We start from the raw sequence: 24,342 nt of genomic DNA, 5'->3' as shown, positions 1-24,342 counted from the left end.
CCTCAATTGAAAATTTGAATTTAACTTGAAGGTTAGTTAAATTGTAGTTTGCAGTATTTTGCAGCATTTCAGAAGATCTATACAGAAGTTTGGTGCAAGAAAAATATTGATAGTATAAGCCTTAAGAGAAAAAAGTCAGGATTATGAAATTAGACTAGCCACTATTTTAGATCAGTAGTAAAGAATCCACCTGCAATGCAGAAGACATGGGTTCAATCCCTGGCCCGGGAAGATCCTCCAGAGAACAAAATGGCAACCCATTCCAGTATTCTTGCCTAGGAAATCCCATGAACAAAGGAGCCTGGTGGGCTGCAGTCCATGGGGTCACAAAAGACTTGGACATGACTTAAGGGACTAAACAGCAACAAAAAAGTAAGACAGGAGTATGGGAGGGGAAACTTCTACACAGGGGACAGGCAGTTTTTAATGTGGTGTTTTCTCACGTTTTCTCAATTATCACTAATGTTTATATGATAATGTTATGATTAGAAGAAAAATAGTTATGAAAAGAAGAACAATAAAAATGATAAAATGCTAGGAGGCTAGGGCAGCGTTCCACAGGCTGTGCCCTGCACGATTTCACATGAAGCAGAGTGTAAGTGACATCTCTGGAGCTGATGGTTGGAATGGCTTTAGAGGTGACATAGAGATCATAATCTGATTTTTTTGGAGGAGAGAAAGCTTTTGTTTTTGCAAATTTTCCTATCTTTTTTTTTTAATTTTAAATTTTTATTTTGACTTTATTTTACTTTACAATACTGTATTGGTTTTGCCATACATTGACATGAATCCACCACAGGTGTACATGCGTTCTCAAACATGAACTCCCCTCCCACCTCCCTCCCCATAACATCTCTCTGGGTCATCCCCATGCACCAGCCCCAAGCATCCTGTATCCTGCATCGGACATAAATTCAATACATTCAGTATCCAGAAAATATAAAGATAAAAACAAAACTTATTTCAAATCCCAATTCCCAGCTATGATCAGTGTTAACATGTCAGGGCACTGGCCTCTGTGACGCCTTCTGTGGTTGCTGAGCCCACCATTTACTGAAGTATATTTCAGATGGACGACAGTATTAAGTGGAAGAAATCAAACTGAGTCAAATTCAGCCTGGTAACAAAATCTAGCATTATTTAGACAACTCTGATTTAACACTCCTGTGGGTTCTTTTCACTACACCCTGCCTGACCACCTACTCTGTGTGTACTTTCTTTTTTTCAGATTTTATTTTATTTACTTTTTTTTTTTACTTTACAGTATTGTATTGGTTTTGCCATACTTGCTGCCTTTTGTTTTTCATGTGCGATTCTGTGTGAGTGTTTTTCTGTAGACCACTGAATATTTCTGGTTTTAATGCTCCAGTCTCCTTCTTCAGGTTTTAACTCTGTTTGGAGGCTTTTTAAAAAGCTTTCTAGTCCTGTAAACTGTATATATCCTGTTCTTAGTCACATTTTGGTAACTTCTATTTTTTAAAAAACATTCTAATTTAAAGGGTTTTTTAAACTTCTTTTGGCAGTGCCCCATGGCATGTGGGATCTTAGTTCCCCTACCAGGGAAGGCACCAGTGCCCCCTGCATTGGAAATATGGACTCTAAAATGGCATTTTAATTTATGCTTCAGTAAGGCTTCCCAGTTGGCGCTAGTGGTAAAGAACCTGCCTGCCAATGCAGGAGACTTAAGAGACATGGTTCGATCCATAGTTCGGGAAGATTCCCTGGAGAAGGAAATGGCAGACCACCCTAGTATTCTTGCCTGGAGAATCCCATGGGCAGAGAAGCCTGATGGGCTACAATCCATGGGGTCCCAAAGAATCAGAAATGACTGAAGTAACTGAGCATGCACGCATATTTCAGTAAAAGCTGAAGCTCCAATACTGTAGCCACCTGATGCGAAGAGCCAGCTCATTAGAAAAGACCTTGATGCTGGGAAACACTGAGGGCAAGAGGAGAAGGGGGCGACAGAGGATGAGGTGGTTGGATGGCATCACTGACTCAGTAGACATGAGTTCGAGCAAACTCTGGGAGATAATAAAAGACAGGGGAGTCTGGTGTGCTGCAATTCATGGGGTTGCAAAGAGTTGGACACAACTTAGAGACTGAACAACATACTTCAATAAAAAGAAAAAAAAAGTAAAAAGAAAGATATGCAAATATGTTATGTCCTGACTCACATGTGTAAGATATTGCCTTCCCAATGCACAAGCACTTCGATGTGTACAGAAACATTAAGCCACCAACTCTTGCTCAAAATTCTGTGCTTGGCTCATCTGGAAAAACCTCTGCTCCCTAGTTCACTTTGCTCGTCTTTTTTTTTTTTCTTTAAGCATTATTTATATGAAATACAACACACATAAATCTACATAAACCCAACATGTGCAGCATAATAATATAAAGTAAAAATCCATGTAGACATCCCTGAGTGAAAAATAAAACATCATTAGCATCTCTTTCACTTAATCCTTTTTAACATTTAGCTCAGGAGTCGCCTCCCCTTAGTCTCTGAAGCCTCAGATGGGGTGAGGGCATCTCTTCACTGCCCTGGCATCATTCGCTTATTGTACTACCTCTTCCTGCGTCTGTCTCTCTCTTCAGCCCATCCTTCAAAGCAGGTACTCTTTTGGTTTTTTCAGTCTTTGATTGTTAAATTTAGCACAATACCAACCCCTTACCAGATTTAGGAAACATTTATTAGGTTACTGCACAATAGATTTGTTTGCATAAACATCAGGAAAAAATTCAAAAGACTAGCATTGTGATATCATTATATGGAACACATATGCCATAAAACATTCATATTCTTAATATGTAAAGAGCTCTTACAAATCTATAATAAAACCACTTGAGATCTCAATGGGGAAATAAACCAATAATTCTCAAAAAGGGAAATAATTGCCAAACATGAAGCCTTCCAACTTACCATTTAGTATAAATTTATAAAAATAGGATATCTTTTGTCAGTCCTCCAAACAATATTTTTTAATTAATTTTATCACCTCTAATTTTTACTTATTTTTAAAACATTGTTAGACTTCATTAGACATTTCTACCATATTGCTCTTCTATATACAAGAAAGAGAAGAATACAAGCAAAATGCCTGGGTAAAAGTATTGCTAAAATTTCATCACTTTCAAAAATCTAACTCTTCTGAATTACTTTTTTACTCAGAAGTTGTCTGTGTTTTTCCATATAATTAATCTTTGCACCACTGAAAGCACTGGCAACACGCATTTCTTAAAGCATCAGTTAATATAAAGGAACTAAAGCTGTGGTGCTAAGCTGTGGTCTCCTAAGCTAGCTTTGTCATTCTTTAAAGATTGCTTGCTTTGGACCATCTTTGGAATGTCTGATTCAACACTTCTCTCTATACCCCTCTTTATGGACTTTTGGAATCTTAGGTTGAAAAGAATGCTTCTCTTCAAAAAGAAAGAAAAAGAGAATCCATCCTAGGTATTTCAAACACAAGTATTTAAGACAAGGAATTGGTTCCAGGGGAAAAGGGATGATATTCAGCTATCAGAAGCTGCCTTTCCTGTGGCTTGAAACCAGTAGGCTACAAAAAAATGTTCCTCTACTGATTTTTTTCCCCAAGCTGGTGTTCTTTTTCTTTCTCTCTCTCCAGCTTTGTTGACCTATAATTGACATGCTGCTGCTAAGTCGCTTCAGTCGTGTCCGACTCTGTGCGACCCCATAGACGGCAGCCCACCAGGCTCCCCCGTCCCTGGGATTCCCCAGGCAAGAACACTGGAGTGGGTTGCCATTTCCTTCTCCAATGCATGAAAGTGAAAAGTGAAAGGGAAGTCGCTCAGTCGTGTCCGACTCTTAGCGACCCCATGGACTGCAGCCCACCAGGCTCCTCCGTCCATGGGATTTTCCAGGCAAGAGCACTGGAGTGGGGTGCCATTTGAAGTGTTAATCGCTCAGTTGTGTCCTTACCCTTTGTGACCCCATGAACTGTAGCCCACCAGGCTCCTCTGTCCATGGGATTCTCCAGGCAAGAATACTGAAGTGGGTTGCCATTCCCTTCTCCAGGGGATCTTCCCCATCCAGGGATTCAGCTCGGGTCTCCCCACCGCAGGCAGATTCTTTACTGTCTGAACCACCAGGGAAGCTAATATTGTATAAGTTTAAGTGGTATAGTCTCCACAGTAACAGTCGCAACCACCTCAGGTCACCCCAGGTTGCCATCTTGAGTGAACCTGGCGGGAGGTGCAAGATGAACTAGCCAATGGGAGACTTGCGTTTTCACAGCCCTTGGGCCCTGTGTGTGTTAGTCGCTTAGTCCAGTCCGACTCTGTGCGACCCCACGAACTGTAGCCCCCCAGGCTTCTCTGTCCATGGAATTCTGCCGGCCAGAATACTGGAGTGGGTAGCCTGTCCGTTCTCCAGGGGATCATCCCAACCCATCGAACCCAGGTCTCCGGCATTGCAGGCGGATTCTTCACCAGGTGAGACACAAAGGAAGCCGCAAGGGAAGCAGATTCTTTACCGTTTGAGCTACAGGGAAGTCTGGTTCAGATGGTAAAGTGTCTGCCCGCAATGCAGGAGACCCGGTTTCAATCCCTGGGTCAGGAAGATCCCTGGAGAGGGAAATGGCAACTCACTCCAGTACTCTTGCCTGGAAAATCCCATAGATGGAGGAGCCTGGTAGGCTACAGTTCATGAAGTCGCAAAGAGTCAGACACGACTGAGCGACTTCACTTTAAATGGTACAACTTGTTAATTTGATGCCTTTACGTATTGCAAAATTACCACCATAATGTTTGCTAACATGTCACATATGCTGAGAATGAGGGATTATGTGCTTGGTGGGGTACGCGGTCACAGGCAGAGGGTCAGTGCCCACACCACCCACTGGAGGACTGTCTTTCTTGCTAAATGATCTCCTCTAAGATTCAAGCTTTGGTCCTTTCTTGGGGGTGGGGGTGTGGAGGGGAGGTCTCATGGCGTCTGCATTAAGAAGTCAGAACCAAGTTGAGGTGGAGTGGTGGGTGGGGAGCAGTCGCTTCACCAGATGAGATCTGACGGGTCCTGTTTGGCCTGTTCCCGCAGCTTCGCAACAACAAGGCAAAAGACGTCTGCTTGGACCAGGGGCCAATGGAGAACCACACGGCAATACTATACCCGTGCCACGGCTGGGGACCCCAGGTAGGAGCCCTGTCTCTGACCAGGAAGGGAGTTAAGTTCACTGCACCTACTAGGGATTCGTAGGACTTCTGGAAACTTCTTTTGTCTTCTCCTTTGGTAGCTATTGACTGTTCTGAGCAGGTGAGGGGCTTTCTGGTGGTTTCTCTACAGGAACAAGGGAGAAGATTCACAGGTGGCTGCATCAGCACAGATATTAAGAGGATAAAGGGGCACTCTCCTACGGAAAGGAAACTGTGCTTACATTTTGGTAGCATTTGCTAATAGGCAAATAGATGTCACATGTACGTATGTTTACTGGTAACAAAGCAAGCCTGCTTACATCAAAGAAAGAGTTAGCCGCTCCTCTCGTGAGAACCTGATTGGTGTGTCTGTTCCGAAAGGCCATCGTAAGCTTTTCTTTCATGTTTATTTACCTATTCGGTTGCACTGGGTCTTATTTGCCACACACAGGATCTGTAGCTGTGGTATGTGGGACCTAGTTCCCTGACCAGGGATCGAACCCAGGCCCCCTGCACTGGGAGTGTGGAGTCTTAGCCACTGTCATCAGTTTGGTGGTGAGTATGGCCCAGTCTGCAAGCACTGGTACAGTGCTGAGCCTTGACTGGGAGGGAGTGATGTGCTGGCAGTAACATTTTAAAGAACACACGAGTCTTCCGGTCTCTCAGGAGACAGCAAAGATAACCAAAGAGGGCAAAACAATGGACCAACACAGTAAGAGTAGAACTTGGTAAATGAATTTCCTTTGACAGCTTTGTGTTAGCCCGTGGTGTGCGTGTGCATGGGTGTGTGCATGGACGTGTGCACCGGGAGAGCTTAGCAGGTCCTCTGGCACTGGGAGAAAACAGATCCAAAGACATCAGTAGACTTGACATGCGTGAAAATGTAAAACACTTTTATGTTAACCAGGAGTAATAAAAGGCACACCACAAACTGGGAAGACATATTCAATTTCAGAGGCACACGAGGTGGTTGGTTCTAAGCCAGACTCATATTCTCCTTTTGTTCGTCTGTGAAAGGAAGACCGTGGACACAATGCCCTGTGAGCTCAATCATCTCTCTTATGTTCTCTGAACACACACGTTCACCTGCAAGTTCACGTACATCAGGCGTACACACATCCTCTCATGTGCATTCGTGGCTCATGGGTTTGCTCAGCTCTGGACACTTGTGCTCTCCTGTTAAGCTGGCATCTGGAAAGAGACGAGCCGTATTTCCTCTGCTGTCACCGCAGGTAGTTCTCATAATCCAGACCCCACTCCCTTCATTGTGTGACTGGTCCTCTGAAAGTAATTCCAGGCAGATTGAATCCTGAGTCCTTTGCTCCTTGTGGTCACTCTAGGAGACAAGCAGGCAGCGTGGAGAAACTGAGGCATGAAGATGCCTGTGAGCAAAGCCGACCAGAACCCAGGCACTTTAAATTCAAATCCAGTCCACTGAATTCAAGATAATTTCCTGCTTACTCCCTGCCCAGACAGGAACTGGTCACCGAGTTCTCCTCTCCTGCTAGGAGCTTTGGCCTTCATAGCCCAGTGCAGAAAATACCTAGAATTCATCTTTTACCCACCCCTTCTGCATTCACGAACTTTTCCAAATGGATGCTCCTGCCACTTAGTTGATGATGGGACAGCAAACCAAATCAGGCTCGTCCTTAATCCCCCCAATTCTGGGAGGAACACCTGTGCGCATGGGCCATGGTGGTTTTCCATTAGCTGATTTTGTGAAAGCAAATCTAATCTTTTTTTTTTTTTCTGTTCTACCACATGTCCTGAATTAGAGTGCAGCCTTGGTACTGCTTGCTCTCCACCTGCCAGGCTGCCTCTCCCCTCGCTCATCAAGCTTTCCTCCTATTCTTCCCAAACCCACTCGCCCTAGGCTCTAAGTGTTTCCCCACCAGTCATGAGTCCTGACATGCTTTTAAACCACCTCGTAACGTGCTATGGGCAAACTGAATCAAAGCTCCTGTAACTAGGCGTGTTCGACATTGTTAGCTTAATTAATGGACTCTGTGTTGTAATTTATTATCAGACAGCAATTAAACAGAGATAAAATAGGCACTGAGGAGGGTAATTTCCTGTCTTCAACATGTGTTTGTCAACAAGATGGAAATGGTTCTCGGCCTCTCAGAAGAGCCTGCTCAATCATGAGCTAGTGACCGGCCTTGCTCTGGTCTGGTTACTACTTTGCATCAGACAAACATCAGTTTCTTTTCCGAGCCAGTGTTTTGTTTAAAGGTATTTTTCTTTAAACTGGCTCTTTTATCTTTAAATAAACTTTATATCACAGGCATAGAAAAAATAGATGTCAAGGGCACAGTAGCAGCCTTTGGTGTCAGCTTGATCCTATTTAGAGTGGGAGGTTTTCTCTAAGGAGACCCAGGGCTCCCCTCCCCCAGCTTTTGCCATCTTGGGCCCAGGTCTAGCGTGGGGTGGGGGGTGGTGGGGTGACTTCACTGGAACAGCCAAGGTCTTCCTGCCAGGGTATCGGCTGTGGGATTGTCCTCCTCTGCCAGCCCCTTCTTGCTCTCTCTTCCAGTCTACCTGGTCAACCTGTCAACCTTCCCCATTCTGGAAGGCAAAGATCAAGAAGAGAGCACAGCATGAGCAGCACTGGGCCCGGGGCATCGTTCCTTTAATTCCCCTCCGATGGCTCTGGGGCTCCTCTCAAGTCCTTGTGTCCGAGCTGCTGCCTGAGGTCCCTACTGTGCAGTCCACGCCAGCTCTCTGGACAGTGCCGTGGCTGGCTTGAGACAGGGAACAAAATGTTGACGATAAACCCATTTATTGTTTGTGTGTGTGTGTGAAGTCGCTCAGTCGTGTCCGATTCTTTGCGACCCCATGGACTGTAGCCTACCAGGCTCCTCTGTCCATGGGATTTTCCAGGCAAGAGTACTGGAGTGGATTGCCATTTCCTTCTCCAGGGGATCTTCCCAACCCAGGAATCAAACCCAGGTCTCCCGCATTGTAGACAGACGCTTTACCATCTAAGCCACCAGGGAATTCCTTGGGCAGGACTCTAATCCTGTACCTGTCATGCAGGTAGTGACCACCCTCCCCCCAGCTCTGTCTGACTGTCCTCTGTCTGACTATTTGTGACCCCAGGAACTGTAGCTCACCAGGCTCCTCTGTCCATGGGATTTTCTAGGCAAGAATACTGCAGTGGGTAGCCATTTCCTTCTCCAGGGGATCTTCCCAAACCAGGGATCAAACCTGCATCTATTACATTTCCTGAATTGACAGGTGGATTCTTTACCACTAGCGCCAACAGGAAGCTCCAGGGCAGCCAATAGGGACAGAGTATTGAGAGCCAGGATGAAGGGCAGGACTCCCCACCCAGCATCTCAGCCATGGTCCACAGGGAGCTACCAGGCATTACAAATGCTGATCCCTGAGTCCAACCCCAGACCTACTGAAGGTGGGGCCCTGGGAATCTGCATATTCACAGGCATCTCCAGATGCTTTCTTTTTCCATCAACACCATTTATTGAGCATCCGTTATAGGCGAGGCTATAAGGTAGTGATCCCGTGTCCCTGTTTGCCCACATAACATAGATTAATGCCTGGTGTGTGCTTATGTTCAGTCGTGGCTGACTCTTCATGACCCCATGACCAAGCTCCTCTGTCCATGGAATTTTCCAGGCAAGAATGCTGGAGTACGTTGCCATTTTCTATTCCAGGGGATCTTCTCCACCCAAGGGGCAAACCTGCATCTCCTGTGTCTCCTGCCTTGGCAGGCAGGTTCTTTATTACTGGTGCCACCTGGGAAGCCCTATGCCTCGTATACCAGCCTGGTTTGTTTGTTTGTTTCAATTTATAATGCTATTTCAGTTTTTATGTAATGTTGTTTCACTTTTAAGGTTAATTTTAAGGTTAATTCGTTCTTTTTATAATGTGGCTTTGCAAGTTTCTTTTAAAGTTTTATTTTCAATACTTTTTAGTATTTCACAGGACTTTTTGCACTGCCCCACTGTGCTTCTTTGAAAGCCACAGGAGAGAACAGTCTTAAGCAATTTTTTTTTAATGTGGGTCATTTTTAAAGTCTTTATTGAATTTGTTACCATATTGCTTCTGTTTTGAGTTTTGGGTTTTTGGTCATAAGATACATGGGATCTTAGCTCCCCAACCAGGGATTGAACCCACCCCCTCTGCATTGGAAGGCAAAGTCTTAGCCACTGGACAGGTAGGGAGGTCCCAGTTTTGCAAGTTGTTGACAAGGCATATGGTCAAGTAACCCCACCACAATCAAGAGCAGTTCTGTACCGCCCCAACGCTTCCCTGAAGCCCCTCCTCGTTTGTCCCTTCCTCTGCCCCCAAGTGCTTTTATCCACCTCCAAGTTGAAGATCAACTTCGCTGGGAGTGTTCCCGTGTACCATCCACACAGCCTCACCGATTCCAGTGCAGTCTCCTCCTCCCTGAGCTAAGGACCACAGCGCCCAGCAGCCACGCCATGGACAGGGCATGGCCAGCAAGAGTTCCAAGTGCAGGGCCCTGGGGACTCCACACAGCACTCTCTGAAAGAGCTCCAAGCTCTAATGGGGCCTTCTGGAGATGAGGTATGCCCTTTGGAGAGGAACTGAGAGGAGCCAGTTCTGTTTAGGAGCTCCCCAGTGAGCTCCAGGGAGGGCATCACAGGTCTCCCCTGTTTGTCCGCCTGTCAGCACTAGTCTTCCTCTCCCCTCTTTTCTGAGAAGCACACATTCCCTCCCCCAGCTAATTCATCAGCAGAGTGATAGATGAGAATTCCTTTATCCCGTAATTAAATGTAATCTGATCTTGGGCTTCCTCTGATGGCTTCATCGTTTAAGCGATCCATCATTCAAACACCTTGTCACGATGATGCATTTTGCCAATAAGGCACTAGTGCCCCCATGGAGTGACAGGGCTTAGTGTGTGGAAGGCACTTGGAAAACACCAAAGTTAATGACACCCAGCAGCCTCCGCTTCCAGATAAAGTCGTGTAAGTGGTGGGGTGCAGGGGACAGATCCTCGGAGAGCATGTTGGAGTTTGCACCCCAGGGCGAGGTGGCTTTGCCCTGGCAAGCAGGCTCGTGATTCTGGGAGCAAACCTCTCACCTTCTGTAAGAAGCAAACCCTACGATCCCTCAACTCCTGGAAACCGCTACAAAGCAGGGAAACCTTAGCTCTTGAGGGAAACCAGTGTTGGAGGAGCAAGGGCAGGTATTTGTTTATGTCTGGGAAACCTACACACACGCAAAAGAGATCACAGAAAGCAGGAGGACCACACCAGGGACACCCTGGAGCGGGACACCCTGGAGCGGGACACCCTGGAGCGGGACACGCTGGAGTGGGACACCCTGAATCAGGACACGCTGGAGCGGGACATCCTGGAGCTTCTGTGCTGCTGTGTTGCCACTGCCTGTCTCTTATGCAATATTTTGGGCTCCCTTGATGGCTCAGTGGCAAAGAATCCACTGCAATGCAGGAGACTCGGGTTCAATCCCTGGGTTGGAAAGATCCCCTGGAGGAGGAAATAGCAACCCACTCCAGTATTCTTGCCTAGAAAATCCCATGGACAGAGAAGCCCGGAGGGCTACAGTCCATGGAGTTGCAAAGAGTTGGACACGACTGAAACAGCTGAGCATGCACACACCTGCAATATTAAAAACCAAAAAAACCTCCCCTTGCATTCCAGAGCAACACTATAAATCCGTGATGCCTCGCTGCAGATTCTCTTTTTGTTGTTGTTGTTCTTCTAACTCATCTTCTCTCAAAATATTCAAAACATTTCTGGGTTTTTTATGTCAGGGCTCTGAGCTCTTGCCTCCTGGGCTGTCCCTTCATCCAGTACTCGTGAGCATCCCTCACGCCCACCCTCTCTGCAGACCCGGGAGAAGAGCAGAGTTACTTCCCTTCTGCTCTCTGAGATTTGGTGGGGGAACCCAGCCTTTTTGTCTGCCATCTGTTTTGCTTTTCCATTTCCAGTCCCTGGTTCTCGCTTTCTAATCACCCCTGAAAAGTGGATCTCGCAGACCACATACAGAGAACAAGTGCCTGACGTCTTGGATGGCATGGAGAACTAAAGGCACGTGTATTTGGTTTTGCTTAAGGGGGCCTCCAGGTTAAGGAGGAATTCCTGTACATTTCCTTTCTTGCCAGAAGGGGTTGATGAGCTCTTCTTTCCAGAAAATCAAAGTTACAGTCCTAAGTTGTTTTCCAGTGGAGATTCTTGGCTAAAAGTTTTACCTCTCCTTAGAAGTTGAATTGATCTTCCTCCAAACACCAAAAGTGATCCAGGTGGGTTTTTGTTTGTTTTTGGCTGCAATGTGCAGCATGCAGGATCCTAGTTCCCAAACCAGGGGTCGAACCTGTGCCCCCTGAGTTGAAAGCACAAGTATTAGCCACTGTTCCACCAGGGAAGTTCCAGGCAGGTTTTTGTGTTACTATTAGGCTTGGAATAAGGAACTCAGGACACTAGGATGGTGGCCACATTAGCAGCTGAGCCTTCCTGCCTCACCCAGAGCTTTTCAGTTCAAAGTGAGTCACTCCTTATCTTTTTCTTGTTTCCTAAATGTGCAACACCTAATTGGTGAGTTTGAAAAAGAAAAATTTAAATCATCTATAATTCTACCACCTTCAAACAACCATTATTATTTCTGAGGCTTGTTTTCAGCGTTTTTTCCCCCCAAGGAAATATGTTGATTTGTTAAGGTGGTTCTCCTATCACTGAATTAGTAAGAAAATATCGCTACTTCTGAAGGATGACAAGGAGGGAAGGTGAAACCACCTGGAGAAAAGGGCTCTGTGTCCTTAGCACCATGACACGCAGCAAAGCAAGTGCCAACTGTTCAAATAGCCTCATTCCCTGACTGTTCAGTTCAGACAGTTCTGAACATTCCAGCTAGGTGCTGAGGGCAGAGCTGCAGAGGCCAGTGGGGCTCCGGCCGTGTCCCAGGGGACAGCGGGGTAGGGGTCCTGGGACAGACCCTAGTGCAGCTCCGTGTTTGGTGGGTGATGGAGCCAGAGTGCTGGACCCTAGAAAGGCAGGTGTGTCTGCATTCATTTCAAGTAGCAAGCGCATTGTCTGGAAATACTGCGCTTTAATCCAGCACAACGGGCCTTCCCTGGTGACCCAGTGGTCCAGTGGTTAAGACTCCGCCTTCCAGGGCAGGAGATGTGGGTTCTATCCCTGATCGGGGAACTCAGATCCCACATGCCGCAGAGCAGCTAAGACCTCACAGCACAGCTAGAGAAGCCTGCAGTGAAGACCCAGCCAAAAATAAAAATCCAGCATGATCAGTCATAATGGTGAGGAGAGAGGCCTTGGGGACCACCACCCCACTAGGATCTGACCCTCTTTACAGGAAACATATCGAATTCTACAGTATGCCTTTAAGCTCCCAGATCAATTTTTTTAAAATAGTGATTATTTATGTATTGTGCCGTTGTTGTGCTGTGTCTTCATCGCTGCATACAAGCTTTCTCTAGTTGCGGCGAGCAAGGACTACTGTCTGGTTGCAGGTACAGGCCTCTCATTGCCGTGGCTTCTCTTGTTGCGCAGCACAGGCTGTAGGGCACCCAGGCTTCATGGCTTATTGCCCCCACGGCATGTGGCATCTTCCCGGAACAGGGATCAGACCCATGTCCCCTGCATTGGCAGGTGAATTCCTACCCAATGTACCACCAGGGAAATCCCCAGATAGACTTTGCAGTCAACTTTGTTGAAGTTTAAGGTTGGTACAGTAAATTGCATTGCTTAAAGTGTACAATTGGCTGAGTTCTGGCAGGAGCATGCACCTATGAAATCCCTTGCTTAATCAAAATACAGAAAGTTTCTGTTGCATTTCCATTTTTTTCTTAATTTATTTTTAATTGAAGGGCAATTACAATATTGTGTCGGTTTCTGCCATACATCAACATTGATCAGCCATAGGTATACATATGTCCCCTCCCTCGTGAGCCTCCTTCGCACCTCCCACTCCATCCCACCTTTTCTCTAGGTTGTCACACAGCCCCAGTTTGAGTTCCCTGAGTCATACAGCAAATTCCCACTGGCTATCTGTTTTACGTATGTTAGTGTGTACATCTGCATTTCCATTGTCGTCCCTAAAGATTCCTCCTGCTCCTTTTCTCCACCCCAGTCCTAGGCAGCCACCATGCATACACTCTGATACAGTTGAAATTTTTTTTTTTCTGCATTGAATTGAGTTCTGGCATGCCCTGGACAGTGATGAAGAAAGTCTGTTTGTTTGTAAAAATGTACACGTGTCCTCATAGTCCCCAGAAACCACTCTCATGGCTTCAGCCACACAACAAACAAATAAATTCACCCCAGAGCAGTTCTCAATCAATGGAACCTATCTCTCTGTCTCCTGGGTAGAAGCTAGATAAACTGCATTTTTCAGTTACCAATGGTTTTCTGCCCTGACTAGGCCTGATTTTGAAATGATGAGAGAGACCCTTAATATGAAAGCAATTGCAAGCCATGTGTTTATTGACAATCCGATAGGTTTTGCTGTGTTCCAAAGTCATTCCACAATTATTTGGCTGGCTTTTGTTTATTTGGCTATAACCTGCATATTTTAGTTTTCCCTCAAGGCTGTTAAATGTGGGTTAATAGTTTTATGCACCTCTTCAATCATTTCAAATAGAAAATTCCTTTTTCTCCTAAATGAGAATTAATTGTATTTGAGCTCAAAGGGTTGTTTTTTTTTCCTAATGCATTAGGGTTGTGGATAATGACATTTATTTCTCCTCATGGGCCCAGCAGCCAAATCTAAAATAATCCTATTCAATTCAAAAGACATTTATAGAGCATTTGCTTTTTGCAAGATACTTTTCTTGGTCCTTATGGTATGTAAAAATGAGTAGAATGCTGCGGTGCTGAAAAAAAAAGACAAAAATCTCTAACAGGGAAAGACACATTAATAGAACATAGAAATATATAAATTGAAATAGATCACATGATGGGGTGGCTTTGTGGAAGGAAGGGAGATGGGGTAGGAGTAGGTATAATTGGGGGGATTAGGTTTCAAAATAAGAGTTTTTAAAAATAATTTTATTCATTTTTGGTTGTCCGGTCTTCCTTGCTCTGCACAGGCTTTCTCTAGCTGCGGCAAGCTATTCTTTAGTTGCAGCGCACAGGCCTCTCTTGATGGGAAGCGAGGGCTCTAGAGTGAGCGGACTTCAGTAGTTGCAGCTTGCAGGTTCTAGAGCGTGGGGTCAGTAGTTGTGGCACACGGACTTAGATGCTGTTCAGCATGTGGAATCTCCCCAGCCCAGGGATCGAACCTGTGTCCCCTGTATGGGCAGGCAGATTCTTAACCACTGGACCACCAGAGATGTCCCGTGTATACAGGAAAGACTAGTGGCTGTTTTTGAGAATCTTCAAGTCGTCTGTCAGACTAAGCCAAGAAACCAAGAGTTAAAACTGAAAAGATGAGTTGGGGAACCTATAGCAAAAGATCATTGTTGAGAAAGTGTATTCGTAAATACAGTGGCAGTGGGAGCCGCTGCAGGTGGAGGCAGAGAATGGTAGGATTTGAATGTGCAGGATCAGCGAGGACAGATGGAAATGGGGAAGGGCTGGAGGGAAGAGGACCAGTCACAAGCCTGCTTCAGCAGTTCAGGTCCCACAATCAGCTGGGATCTTAGGAGGAAATGCCTAAGAAGCTGGCCCTTCTTACCTGTGGTTCCAAACCTGCAGATTGAACCAACCAATCATATTATACATATTTCTTGAAAACATCCACATATAAGTGGACCTGTGTAGTTCAAACCTGTGTTGTTCAATAGTCAACTGTACACCCGAGAGGGGACTTCCCTGATGGTCTGGTGGTTGAGACTTCAATGCAGGGGGCAAGGGTTCAATCCCTGGTTGGGGAACTAAGATCCAACCCAGGGAACTAAGATCCCATGTATAGAGTGGGCAAAAATAAATAAATAAATAAATAAAAGAGCAAGAGAGAAAACCTGTATAACCAAGAGAACTGATGTTCACACCAAAACTTATACATGACTGTTTGTAGTGGTGTAATGTAGCCCCAAAGTGGAAACAAACCAAGCATCCATTCCCTGGTGTGAGAAACCGCCCTCCCCTAGAACGGAAATCCTGCAGTACCCTCCTCTCCTGCCCTGCCCACCTGGCTGGGGGCTGGGGGCTGGCCTTTACAGGTCTTAGAAGTCTGGGTCTCCCTGTTTTCATGGCCTGAAAGACCTCAGAAAGGAGAGCTTCTAATCCCAGTGGCATTTAGCTTCACTCTTTAAACATCTGGGTCACAGATACGCTCAGTTAATTAATGTTCTTAGTGCTGCTTGTGTGCCTGCTGGATAATAGATTGATTCATAATTTCAATAAGCAGCTGTGTATATCTTTCCCCTGAACATAAAGGCAGCTTGCTGTCATTCATCACTTTGCATTTGGTGAATCTGAATATATTCAGAGAGACATTGTCAAAGGAGGGATGGGGGAGGGCTTCTGATTTTTTTTTTTAACCATTTTGCCTGTAACAATTACTCTGATTTGAAACTAATTTGGATTTAAAACACATGTTAACCACATCTCTCTCTCTCTCTCTCTCATGGGCATTTAATAAACTCCCTATCACTTGTTTCTGAGGAGATTAGGAAGATTCCCTTTGGGGATCAGAGCAGAGGGTTTCTGAGCAGTTTTCACTGGAAGAGAAATACCCTACAGAGGATCTTATCCCCTGGAGAAAAGGCATATGTGTCCTGGGCAGGGCTGTTTTTCTGCTCCATTTCTGGCCAGAAATGCCCAGGATCTCAGAAGCCCAGGATCAATCTGAGAGGAGGTCCCTCCGCTGCTCAGCTCCTGGGCCAGGGCTGCCAACCACTGGGTCTCTGGGAACCCAAGGATAGAAGCCAGAGCCCAGGAAGGTTGACCAGATGTCTTCAGGCTTGTTTCCTCTCCTTTGAAACAGGAAGGGTAGTAGCACCTAACCCATAGGTTGTTGTAGAAATTACCTTGTTTCTTCTCTGGGGCCAAGGATGCCACCAACACATGCTGGCTGGTAATATTATTTTGTAATAGATTAGGGATCTCTTGTTTATTGATGATTGTCACTGCAGCTTCAGCCCCTCGTAGGATCGTGAGAACAAGCATGAAGGTTGCGCTTGCATCTCGCCAGCCTGCACTGGAATCATCTCAGTGGGAACACAGCCTCATCCTTGTATCTCCACTGCCTGTCCCTAGGCTGGGCACACAGAGGACATGTTTGTGGAGCTTCAGGAAATAGCCGTGGCTGCATTTTGTAAATGTTGATATTCATCCCGTTTGTCGTATGCTCATTCACAAACATGTCGGGAGCCCTTGGTCTGTGATTGTCTCCTAGGAAGGAATGAAATAAATTAGACACAGTCCCTGCCCCCAAAGGAATGTGAAAAGCAGGTGAATGTCTTTGTTCAAAAATTAGAATACAGAGATTTAAACAACATGAGCAGGCAAGAGGGGCCAAGACACCAAACTAGTATGGACTCACAATTAGTTGTGCAAAGGGTTGGCAGGCGACATTATCTGTGTATCAGAGAGCTACTGCTGTGTAATAACTACCCCCAAACCTTAGTGGCATAAAACAGTATACATGTATTAGTGCTTATGAGTCTAAAGATCAGGTGAGCAGTGATCTGGACCAGGCTCAGATGCTTTGGGTTGGATTCACTTCATGTGTCTCCCATCAGCTAGCAGACTGGCTGAACGCTGTCTGATCCATGATGACCTCGTCTGTTCGTCTGATGGTTGACTGGCTGGTTGGTTGAACCACGTCTATCATCCTCTAGCAGGCCAGCCTGGGCTTACTGCCACGGTGGCAGTAGGGTTCCAGGAGGGTGGAAATTTGCAAGCTGTATACCAGGAACAAACACGTCCTCCTTTCTGCTACTTTCTGTTGGTCAAAGCAAGGCAAGTCACAAGGCCAACCAGTATTCCAGGATGAGGAGAGAGACTCCACTTCTTAATAGAAATTCCAGCAAAGTCATGTCGTCCAGAAAGATGTGGCCACTTTGGCAATCCACCCCATGCTACCTACCATTTGTTACAGTATGTGGAGCACAGGGCAAAGCCCAACACTGGACTGCACATTTAGGGTATTTCTGCCTTTTCATCGTTAGAAATAACATTGCAGTAAATCCCCTGGAGGAGGAAACATCAACCCGTTCCAGTATTCTTGCCAGGAAAATTCCATAGACAGAGGAGCTTGCTACAGTCCTTGGGGTCACAAACAGTCAAACATGACTGAGCATGCAAAATACCCTGTATGTAAATTTTTTCTTCAAGCTTTACCGATGTAACTGGCATACAGCACTGTATAAGTTTAAGGTGTACAGCATGATGATTTGACTTACATCTTGAAAGGATCATCAGAGTAAGCTTAGTGAGCATCCATCAACTCACAGGGATACAAAATTAAAGAAATGGAAAAAGAAAATTTTTTTTCTTGTGATGAGAACTCAGGATTTACTGTTTTAACTTTCATATGTAATATACAGCAGTTAATTATATTTATCATGGTGTACATTACATCCCTAGTACTTACGTATCTCATAGGTGGAAGTTTGTACTCCTTGACTGCCTTTACCCAGGTCCTCCTCCTCCCCTACCCTCCCTACATAAACTTTTGTTCACAGTTATAATTATTTTCTTGGGATAGTTGGAAGGTCTTTTTTGTTTGTTTGGTTGTTGTTTTTTTTTTTGGCTGTGCCACAGAGTTACAGGATCTTAGTTCCCCAACCAGGGATTGAACCTGGGCCCTCATCAATGAAAGCACCAAGTCCTAACTACTGGACTTGCAGGGAATTCCCAAGATTTTTAAAAGTAAATTGATTGGATCAAAGGAGAGAAACATTTTAAAAGTGCAGAGTTCATATTTTGAAATTCCTTTTCGAAAGGTGGTAGTCATTTACCCTCCCTCCAGCCCATCTTAGGCTCACCTTGACAAAATACAGATAATCTCTCTTTTTTTAATATGGTGTCTCATTGTTTTGATTTTTATTTATTTTAACACCTAACATGTTGAATGCTTTTTAACATGCCTGTTTCTTCTTCAGTGAGCTGCCTCTTTGGGCCCTTTTTCAGCAGGGTAGATTTAATTGATCCCAGTTAACAAATGAGGAGGAAATGGAGGCTCAGAGAGGTCAAGTGACTTGTTCAGGTTGGCCCAGCCAGCTGTAAGCAGAGCCAACATTAGGATTCGAATATCCCGCTTTTTCATTTATTCCTGCTCCCCGTGTGGTTGAACAGAAGGCCAGACTCCTGAAACACTGACCATGGATATGCTCAGGAAGAAGTCAGAGAGGGGCCCGGGGAATCTGTGTCCAGGCTTCGCAAGCCAAGGGCCTCCTGGGTGGGGCGCTCTTATGAGTGGGGTTGGGGCAGGGTCGGGGGCAGTGCCAGGCCTGAGACGGTGGCCGGGACTGCAGCCCGGACAGTCGTGGGGCACCCATGTCCCCTCGTGGTCTCACCTCTGCTTCCCTCGACTCTGCTGCTCTGCTTTCTCCCCAGCTGGCTCGCTACACCAAGGAGGGCTTCCTGCACTTGGGCGCCCTGGGGACCACCACGCTCCTCCCTGACACCCGCTGCCTGGTGGACAACGCCAAGAGTCGGCTGCCCCAGCTCCTGGACTGCGACAAGGTCAAGAGCAGCCTGTACAAGCGCTGGAACTTCATCCAGGTGAGCCCTCCACGGACAGGCTGGGCAGGCAGTCCAGAGCAGGTGAGGATGGCACAGGCTTCCCCTGGAAGGGCAGCAACAAAGTGCAACCCAAGGTCTCCCAGCTTGAGGCCAGGCGCTAGACTCAAAGCCTGTCAGGGGGACCCCAGGGGCCTTTCCCTCTTAGTGCCAGGCACTATGGTAATTCTTTCTCTCTACCCACTTCCCCCCTCCTTTCCCTGTCTCTGGCTCTCCCTGTCTCTGTGTGTCTCTCTCTATCTCTGTCTCTCTCTTTCTCATTCTCTGTATCTTTCTCTGTCTCTCTGTCTCTCTCTTTCTCTGTCTGCCCTAATCTCTGTCTCTCTGTCTCTGCTGTCTTTCTGTGGTCCTGTCTCTATCTCTCCATCACGGCTCTCTCATCCTCTGTATCTTTCTCTATTTCTGCCTCTCTACCTCTCTGTCTCTCTGTCCTTCTCTCTGTCTCTCTCTGTCTCTGTCATCCATCTTTCTCTGGCCCTGTCTGTCTCTCCATCGCTGTCTCTCTGTCTCCCTGTCTGTCTGTCTCTCTCCTCTCACCCTGGCATCCTCCCAGAACGGCGCCATCATGAACAGAGGCACGGGGCGCTGCCTGGAGGTGGAGAACCGAGGCCTGGCGGGCATTGACCTCACGCTCCGCAGCTGCACGGGGCAGAGGTGGACGATCAAGAACTCCATCAAGTAGTCTGGGGAGCCGGGCCCCCGGGACAGGGCCTGCCATGCTCTGGACCAGCCACACCGGGAGAGAAACAGCGAGACACCGGGGGGTGCTCAGTGGGGCTTCTCCAGGGCAGCCCAGGGCCCCCGGTGGAGACTCTGCGTCTTCATCAGGCATCCAGCTTTCCGAGGCTCATGCACCCTGGGAAAGGCCCCTGACCCTTCTCTGGGAATCCAGAAGCCGAGTCTTCTGCAGCCCAGATGTGGATCTGGTACCAAGGAGCGACACATCACATCTCCTCTTGGGCATCTTCCCACCCGCCGTCAGGACGGGACTGGCAGAGGCCCCTCCTTTTTCTCATCTCCCTTCAACAAAGGGGAGGGGGCTGGGCCACATCCTCTCTCCTCCTCCTCCAAGAAGGCAGCAAGGCCCTGGGACTCAGTTTCCCCCAGGTTGCCTCTGTCCAGATGCCCATTTACAGCCCAAGATCACCACCCCAAACCTTTCCAGCCGGTGGCCTTGGACTTCGCTGGACTCTCACCCCTGAGATGACCTGGGAGGATGCGTCCCTGGTCACCTGGGCACCAAGGTGCCTATGTGCCAGCTCTTCCGCCTGTGTCCTCAAGAGGGAGCCAGAGAGCACACGGCCGGCCTCGGTTGTGAGGGGCCCCAGCTGGAACGGGCTGTTCTGCCCTGCCTCCCCAGGGACTGAGCATCCCCCAGACACGCCGTGAACTGCCGCCGCGGGGGCGGCAAACAGCCTCCACCTGGAACTTAAGGACTGCCATCAGCACGGCACGGGGGGCCAAGACCCTGGAGGGTGCTCATCTCTTGTCTCCCCGCACTCTGCTGGCTGGCGGGAGAAGGCAGCCGAGTCCTCGCAGAAGAGTAATCATATTTTTCCGATTGCCCTCTGGTTAGGGTGCACTTATAAATCAGAGTTAATATATGGACGCGTGTGCATGCGTATGAGGGTGTGTGCGTGGTGGGGCGCGTTAGAGCGTGCATGTGTGTGCGTGTGTGTGTCCGGGTGTGTGCCTCTGAGTGCATGGTAGAACAGGCGTAGAGGTGTGGCCCTGGACTTGTCGCTTTATTGCCCACCCGGATCAGATCAAGGATGCGAAGAAGCTTGCCGGAGGTGGGGGAGGGGTGGCCACGGTCATTGGCCGGGAGGATGTGGCTGGGCCTTGCCCGGTGTGCCGCCCCAGATGGAAGGCTGCCCTTCCGCCGGTTCCCATCTGTCTCCCTCATGCTGTCCAGACAAGCCCGGCCCAGAACCAAACTCTGTCCCTGCCCAGTTTGGGGTTCACAGTGTCTCATTTGGTGGCATTTTACTGGTGAAAGTTCCCCCCCACTTGTGAAATAAATACATGTGAGCAATTCCCATCTCAGCCTGGTTCGCTCTTTTTTATTTTTAATTGGAGGATAATTGCTTCACAATGTTATGTTAGTTTCTGCTGTGCAACAACGTGAATTAGCCATAAGTATACACACATTCCCTCCCTCTTGAGCCTCCCCCCCCCCACCTCCCACCAATCCCACCCTCCTAGGTCATCACAGAGCACGGAGCTGAGCTCCTGTGTTACATACCAGCTTCCCACTAGCTATCATGGGGTTCTCTGGTGGCTCAGCCAATGAAGGAAACATGGGTTCCATCCCTGGGTCGTGGAAGACCCCCTGGAGAAAGAAGTAGCAACCCACTCCCAGTATTCTTGCTTGGGAACTCCCATGGACAGAGGAGCCTGGCAGGCTACATTCCCGCGCGGTTGCAAACTAGTCAGACACGACTTAGCGGCTAAACAACAGCTAGCTGCCTATTTTATACATGGTAGTGTGTTATGTCAACGCTACTGTCTCAATTCGTACCCCACCCCCCGCCTCCGCTTGCTGTGCCCACAAATCCGTTCTCTAATCCGCCTCTCTGTTCCTGCTCTATGAATAGACTCATCGGTATCATTTTTCCAGAGCTCGGGCCAGGAGGCAGTTCTTGGGACTTGGCAGAGGGCTTCTGGTTGATTAAAGGCAAAGATGGTTCACCCTGTGGTGCTGGGACACAGCCAGCCTGCCCTTGCACTCATCTCCACCCAAAGCAGGACAGAACTTGACATTTGGCATCTGCTTGCTAACTCCCTGTTGACTCCAGATTAGAAGGGTCAGGTAGGTGAGGACAGCTGTGTGGCAGAGGAGGATTGCAGGTGACCCAGCTGATCACCCTGATCCACCCCTTCCTGCTTCCCGCAGCCACTCCGCCTCTCGAGACCAGGGAGCCTGCGGTGGAGCAGCTGCACCTTCTGTTTGTGGAAAAGTGAAATCTGAAAAGACAGGAGGCCTTCTGTCCTAGAAATGGGACTGGAAGGAAATGGACTGAAGTCCCCTCGGCACTGACAGCCCCCAGGCCCTTCCCTTCCGGGAAGCCAAGAAGATCTAACTTGTTGGGTGTCCCCTGACCCCTAGACATGCTTGTCAGTGGCCCTTTGTGGACCTGTGTGAGAATCGGGGTCCATGAGCACATTGATGGAAAATTCTGTTGTTTGGTGATGAGGTATTCATCGAACTCATTGTCAGGGGACTTCCCTGGGGGTCTGGTGGTTAAGACTCTGTGCTTCCACTGAAGGGGGTACGGGTTCAGTCCCTGGTTGGGGAGCTGAGATCCCACATGCTGCAGGGCATAGCCAAAAATTTTTTTAAATAATTTAAAAAAAAAACTTTTAAAAACTTAAATGTCAGAATCTCAGGGTAACTATTAAGCCCAAAGAACCAAGGATCAGCAGGTCCCCAGGTGAGGTCAAGGAGGTCTTTGCGTAGTATTCCAAGATGGCGCTTTGGAGAGGAGGGGGGCGGTCCTGCCCTGACTGAGCCAATCTCCCCCTACCCACCATGGGCCTCAAGGCAGAAACTCAAAAAGGGCAAATATTCCATTTTACCATTAGCTGAGGTGCTGAGCCTAAATCCTCATGAGGTACTCAAAGGGCCCTTGTGGGATCCTTCATCCTCCAGGAAATGGGCCAAAACGGACTCTGACCGAAGGAGCACAGACCTGTTCTGTGTCTCCCAGCATCCACACTCTGGTTCCCCAGTGGAGTTGGAGCCCACCCCCGACATGATCACTGTGTGCTGGGCTCCTTTGCATTCCCCAAGGCTGCACCCCTAGCCTGTGGAGAGCAGGAAGTGCCCTGGAGTTTTCCAGAGAGAATTCCTACGTTTCTTTTTTTTTTCAATGTATTTATTTTTTTGGCTGCACCAGATCTTAGCTGTGTCATGCGAGATCTTCAATCTTTGTTGCAGCACACAGGATCTTTAGTTTCAGCATGTGAACTCTTAGTTGTGGCACATGGGACCTAATTCCCTGACCAGGGATCGAACCTGGGCCCCCTGCATTGGGAGCTCAGAGTCTTAGCCACTGGACCAGCGTACATGGGGGTGGGGAATGAGGGTACTGGTTTAGGACTGTGGGAGGCTCTTAGCTTCCTGCCACCAGTACGTGTCCTCCAAATCCTGGCTCTGTGCCTCAGTTCCAGCTGTCTATTCATATCAGCACTGGCTCCTCCCAAAGGGCAGAGCCTGAGGCCAGTGTCCAATCAACATCCTCTTCACCCCACAGCATCTCCATGGACCTGAAGGCTTGGGGGTGGCTGGCCAGTGGCCAAGGCAGAGAAGAGGAATTAACTGTAGCCAAAGGAGGAGAGAAAAGACAAGCAGGGTCCCAGGGGAGCCTTAGGTCTCAGTGCTTTGAGGGAATGCAGAAGTTCCAGAGACCCACATCTCTGCGTGATGACGTGGCTGCAGGCTGCAAGCATCAGGCTTGAGTTCTGACAACCCTTGGGCATCTCCCTCCATCCACACAGTCCTCTCATATGAGCACTGCCCACTCTCCTGTCTAGTGGCCAATTCCTTCTCTTTCATTGTTTCCCCTCAATTTATATGGGGAAAAAAATATCAGAGATGGTATTCCTGATCCAGGCCCAAGCCATCAAAGCTGATGCCTTTGAATGTGTTATTTCTCAAGTCTGTTAGTCACTTAGTCATGTCTGACTCTTTTCAACCCCATGGACTGTAGCATACCAAACTCCTATGTCCATGGAATTCTCCAGGCAAGAATGCTGGAGTGGGTAGCCATTTTCTTTTCCAGGGGAACTTCCTGATCTAGGGATTAAACCTGGGTCTCCTGCAATTTAGGCTGAGTCTTTACCATCTGAAGAATTGATGCTTTTGAACTGTGGTGTTGGAGAAGACTCTTGAGAGTCCCTTGGACAGCGAGGAGATCCAGCCAGTCCTTCCTAAAGGAAATCAGTCCTGAATATTCATTGGAAGGACTGATGCTGAACTCCAATACATTGGCCACCTGATGCAAAGAACTGACTCATTGGAAAAGACCCTGATGCTGGAAAAGATTGAAGGCAGGAGGAGAAGGGGATGACAGAGGATGAGATGGTTGGATGGCATCACCGACTCAATGGGCATGAGTTTGCTCCGCAAGTTGGTGATGGACAGGGAAGCCTGGTGTGCTACAGTCCATGGGGCTACAAAGAGTCAGACACAACTGAGCAACTGAACTGAACTTACCATCTGAGCCACCAGGAAACTGATTCAGGGGGATAGAGAAGGAGAAGAGACAGAAAGGACAGAGAACCTCAGTTTGGGCCAGAAGCCACCAACGTTAAGCCAGGACTCCAAGCCCTTTGACTTGGGTTTCTGAAGCCATGGTTTTTCAGCTGATTATTTTTTTCATTAATCCTGAAAAGTAACCCTTTTTCACAAAGGACAGAAGTCAGGCCTGGGCAGAGCAGGCAACTTCCCCAAGGCTGCCCAGTGATCAGTTGTCCCTGATTTGCATGCATTTTCAACTCCTTCCACTTCACTTTCCAGGGCTGCTCTGAG

The 24,342-nt window shown here is 47.6% G+C and overlaps 1 protein-coding gene across 1 annotated transcript in view; it reads left to right on the top strand.

The window, feature by feature from the left end:
* GALNT17 (polypeptide N-acetylgalactosaminyltransferase 17) overlaps positions 1 to 20,855 on the top strand; it is a 428,403-nt gene extending 407,548 nt beyond the window's left edge. The window contains exons 9-11 of the mRNA XM_069570961.1: positions 5,057 to 5,152; positions 18,624 to 18,791; positions 19,363 to 20,855. Of these exons, the coding sequence (XP_069427062.1) occupies positions 5,057 to 5,152; positions 18,624 to 18,791; positions 19,363 to 19,491 (393 nt within the window). The 3' untranslated portion in view covers positions 19,492 to 20,855. The remainder of the gene's footprint in view (positions 1 to 5,056; positions 5,153 to 18,623; positions 18,792 to 19,362) is intronic.
* Positions 20,856 to 24,342: the final 3,487 nt, after the last annotated feature.

This window comes from Ovis canadensis, chromosome 24, assembly GCF_042477335.2.
Source record: "Ovis canadensis isolate MfBH-ARS-UI-01 breed Bighorn chromosome 24, ARS-UI_OviCan_v2, whole genome shotgun sequence".
Taxonomy (NCBI): domain Eukaryota; kingdom Metazoa; phylum Chordata; class Mammalia; order Artiodactyla; family Bovidae; genus Ovis; species Ovis canadensis.
The sequence above is the reverse complement of the archived record's forward strand: the minus strand, read 5'-3'. Positions and strand labels throughout refer to the sequence as shown.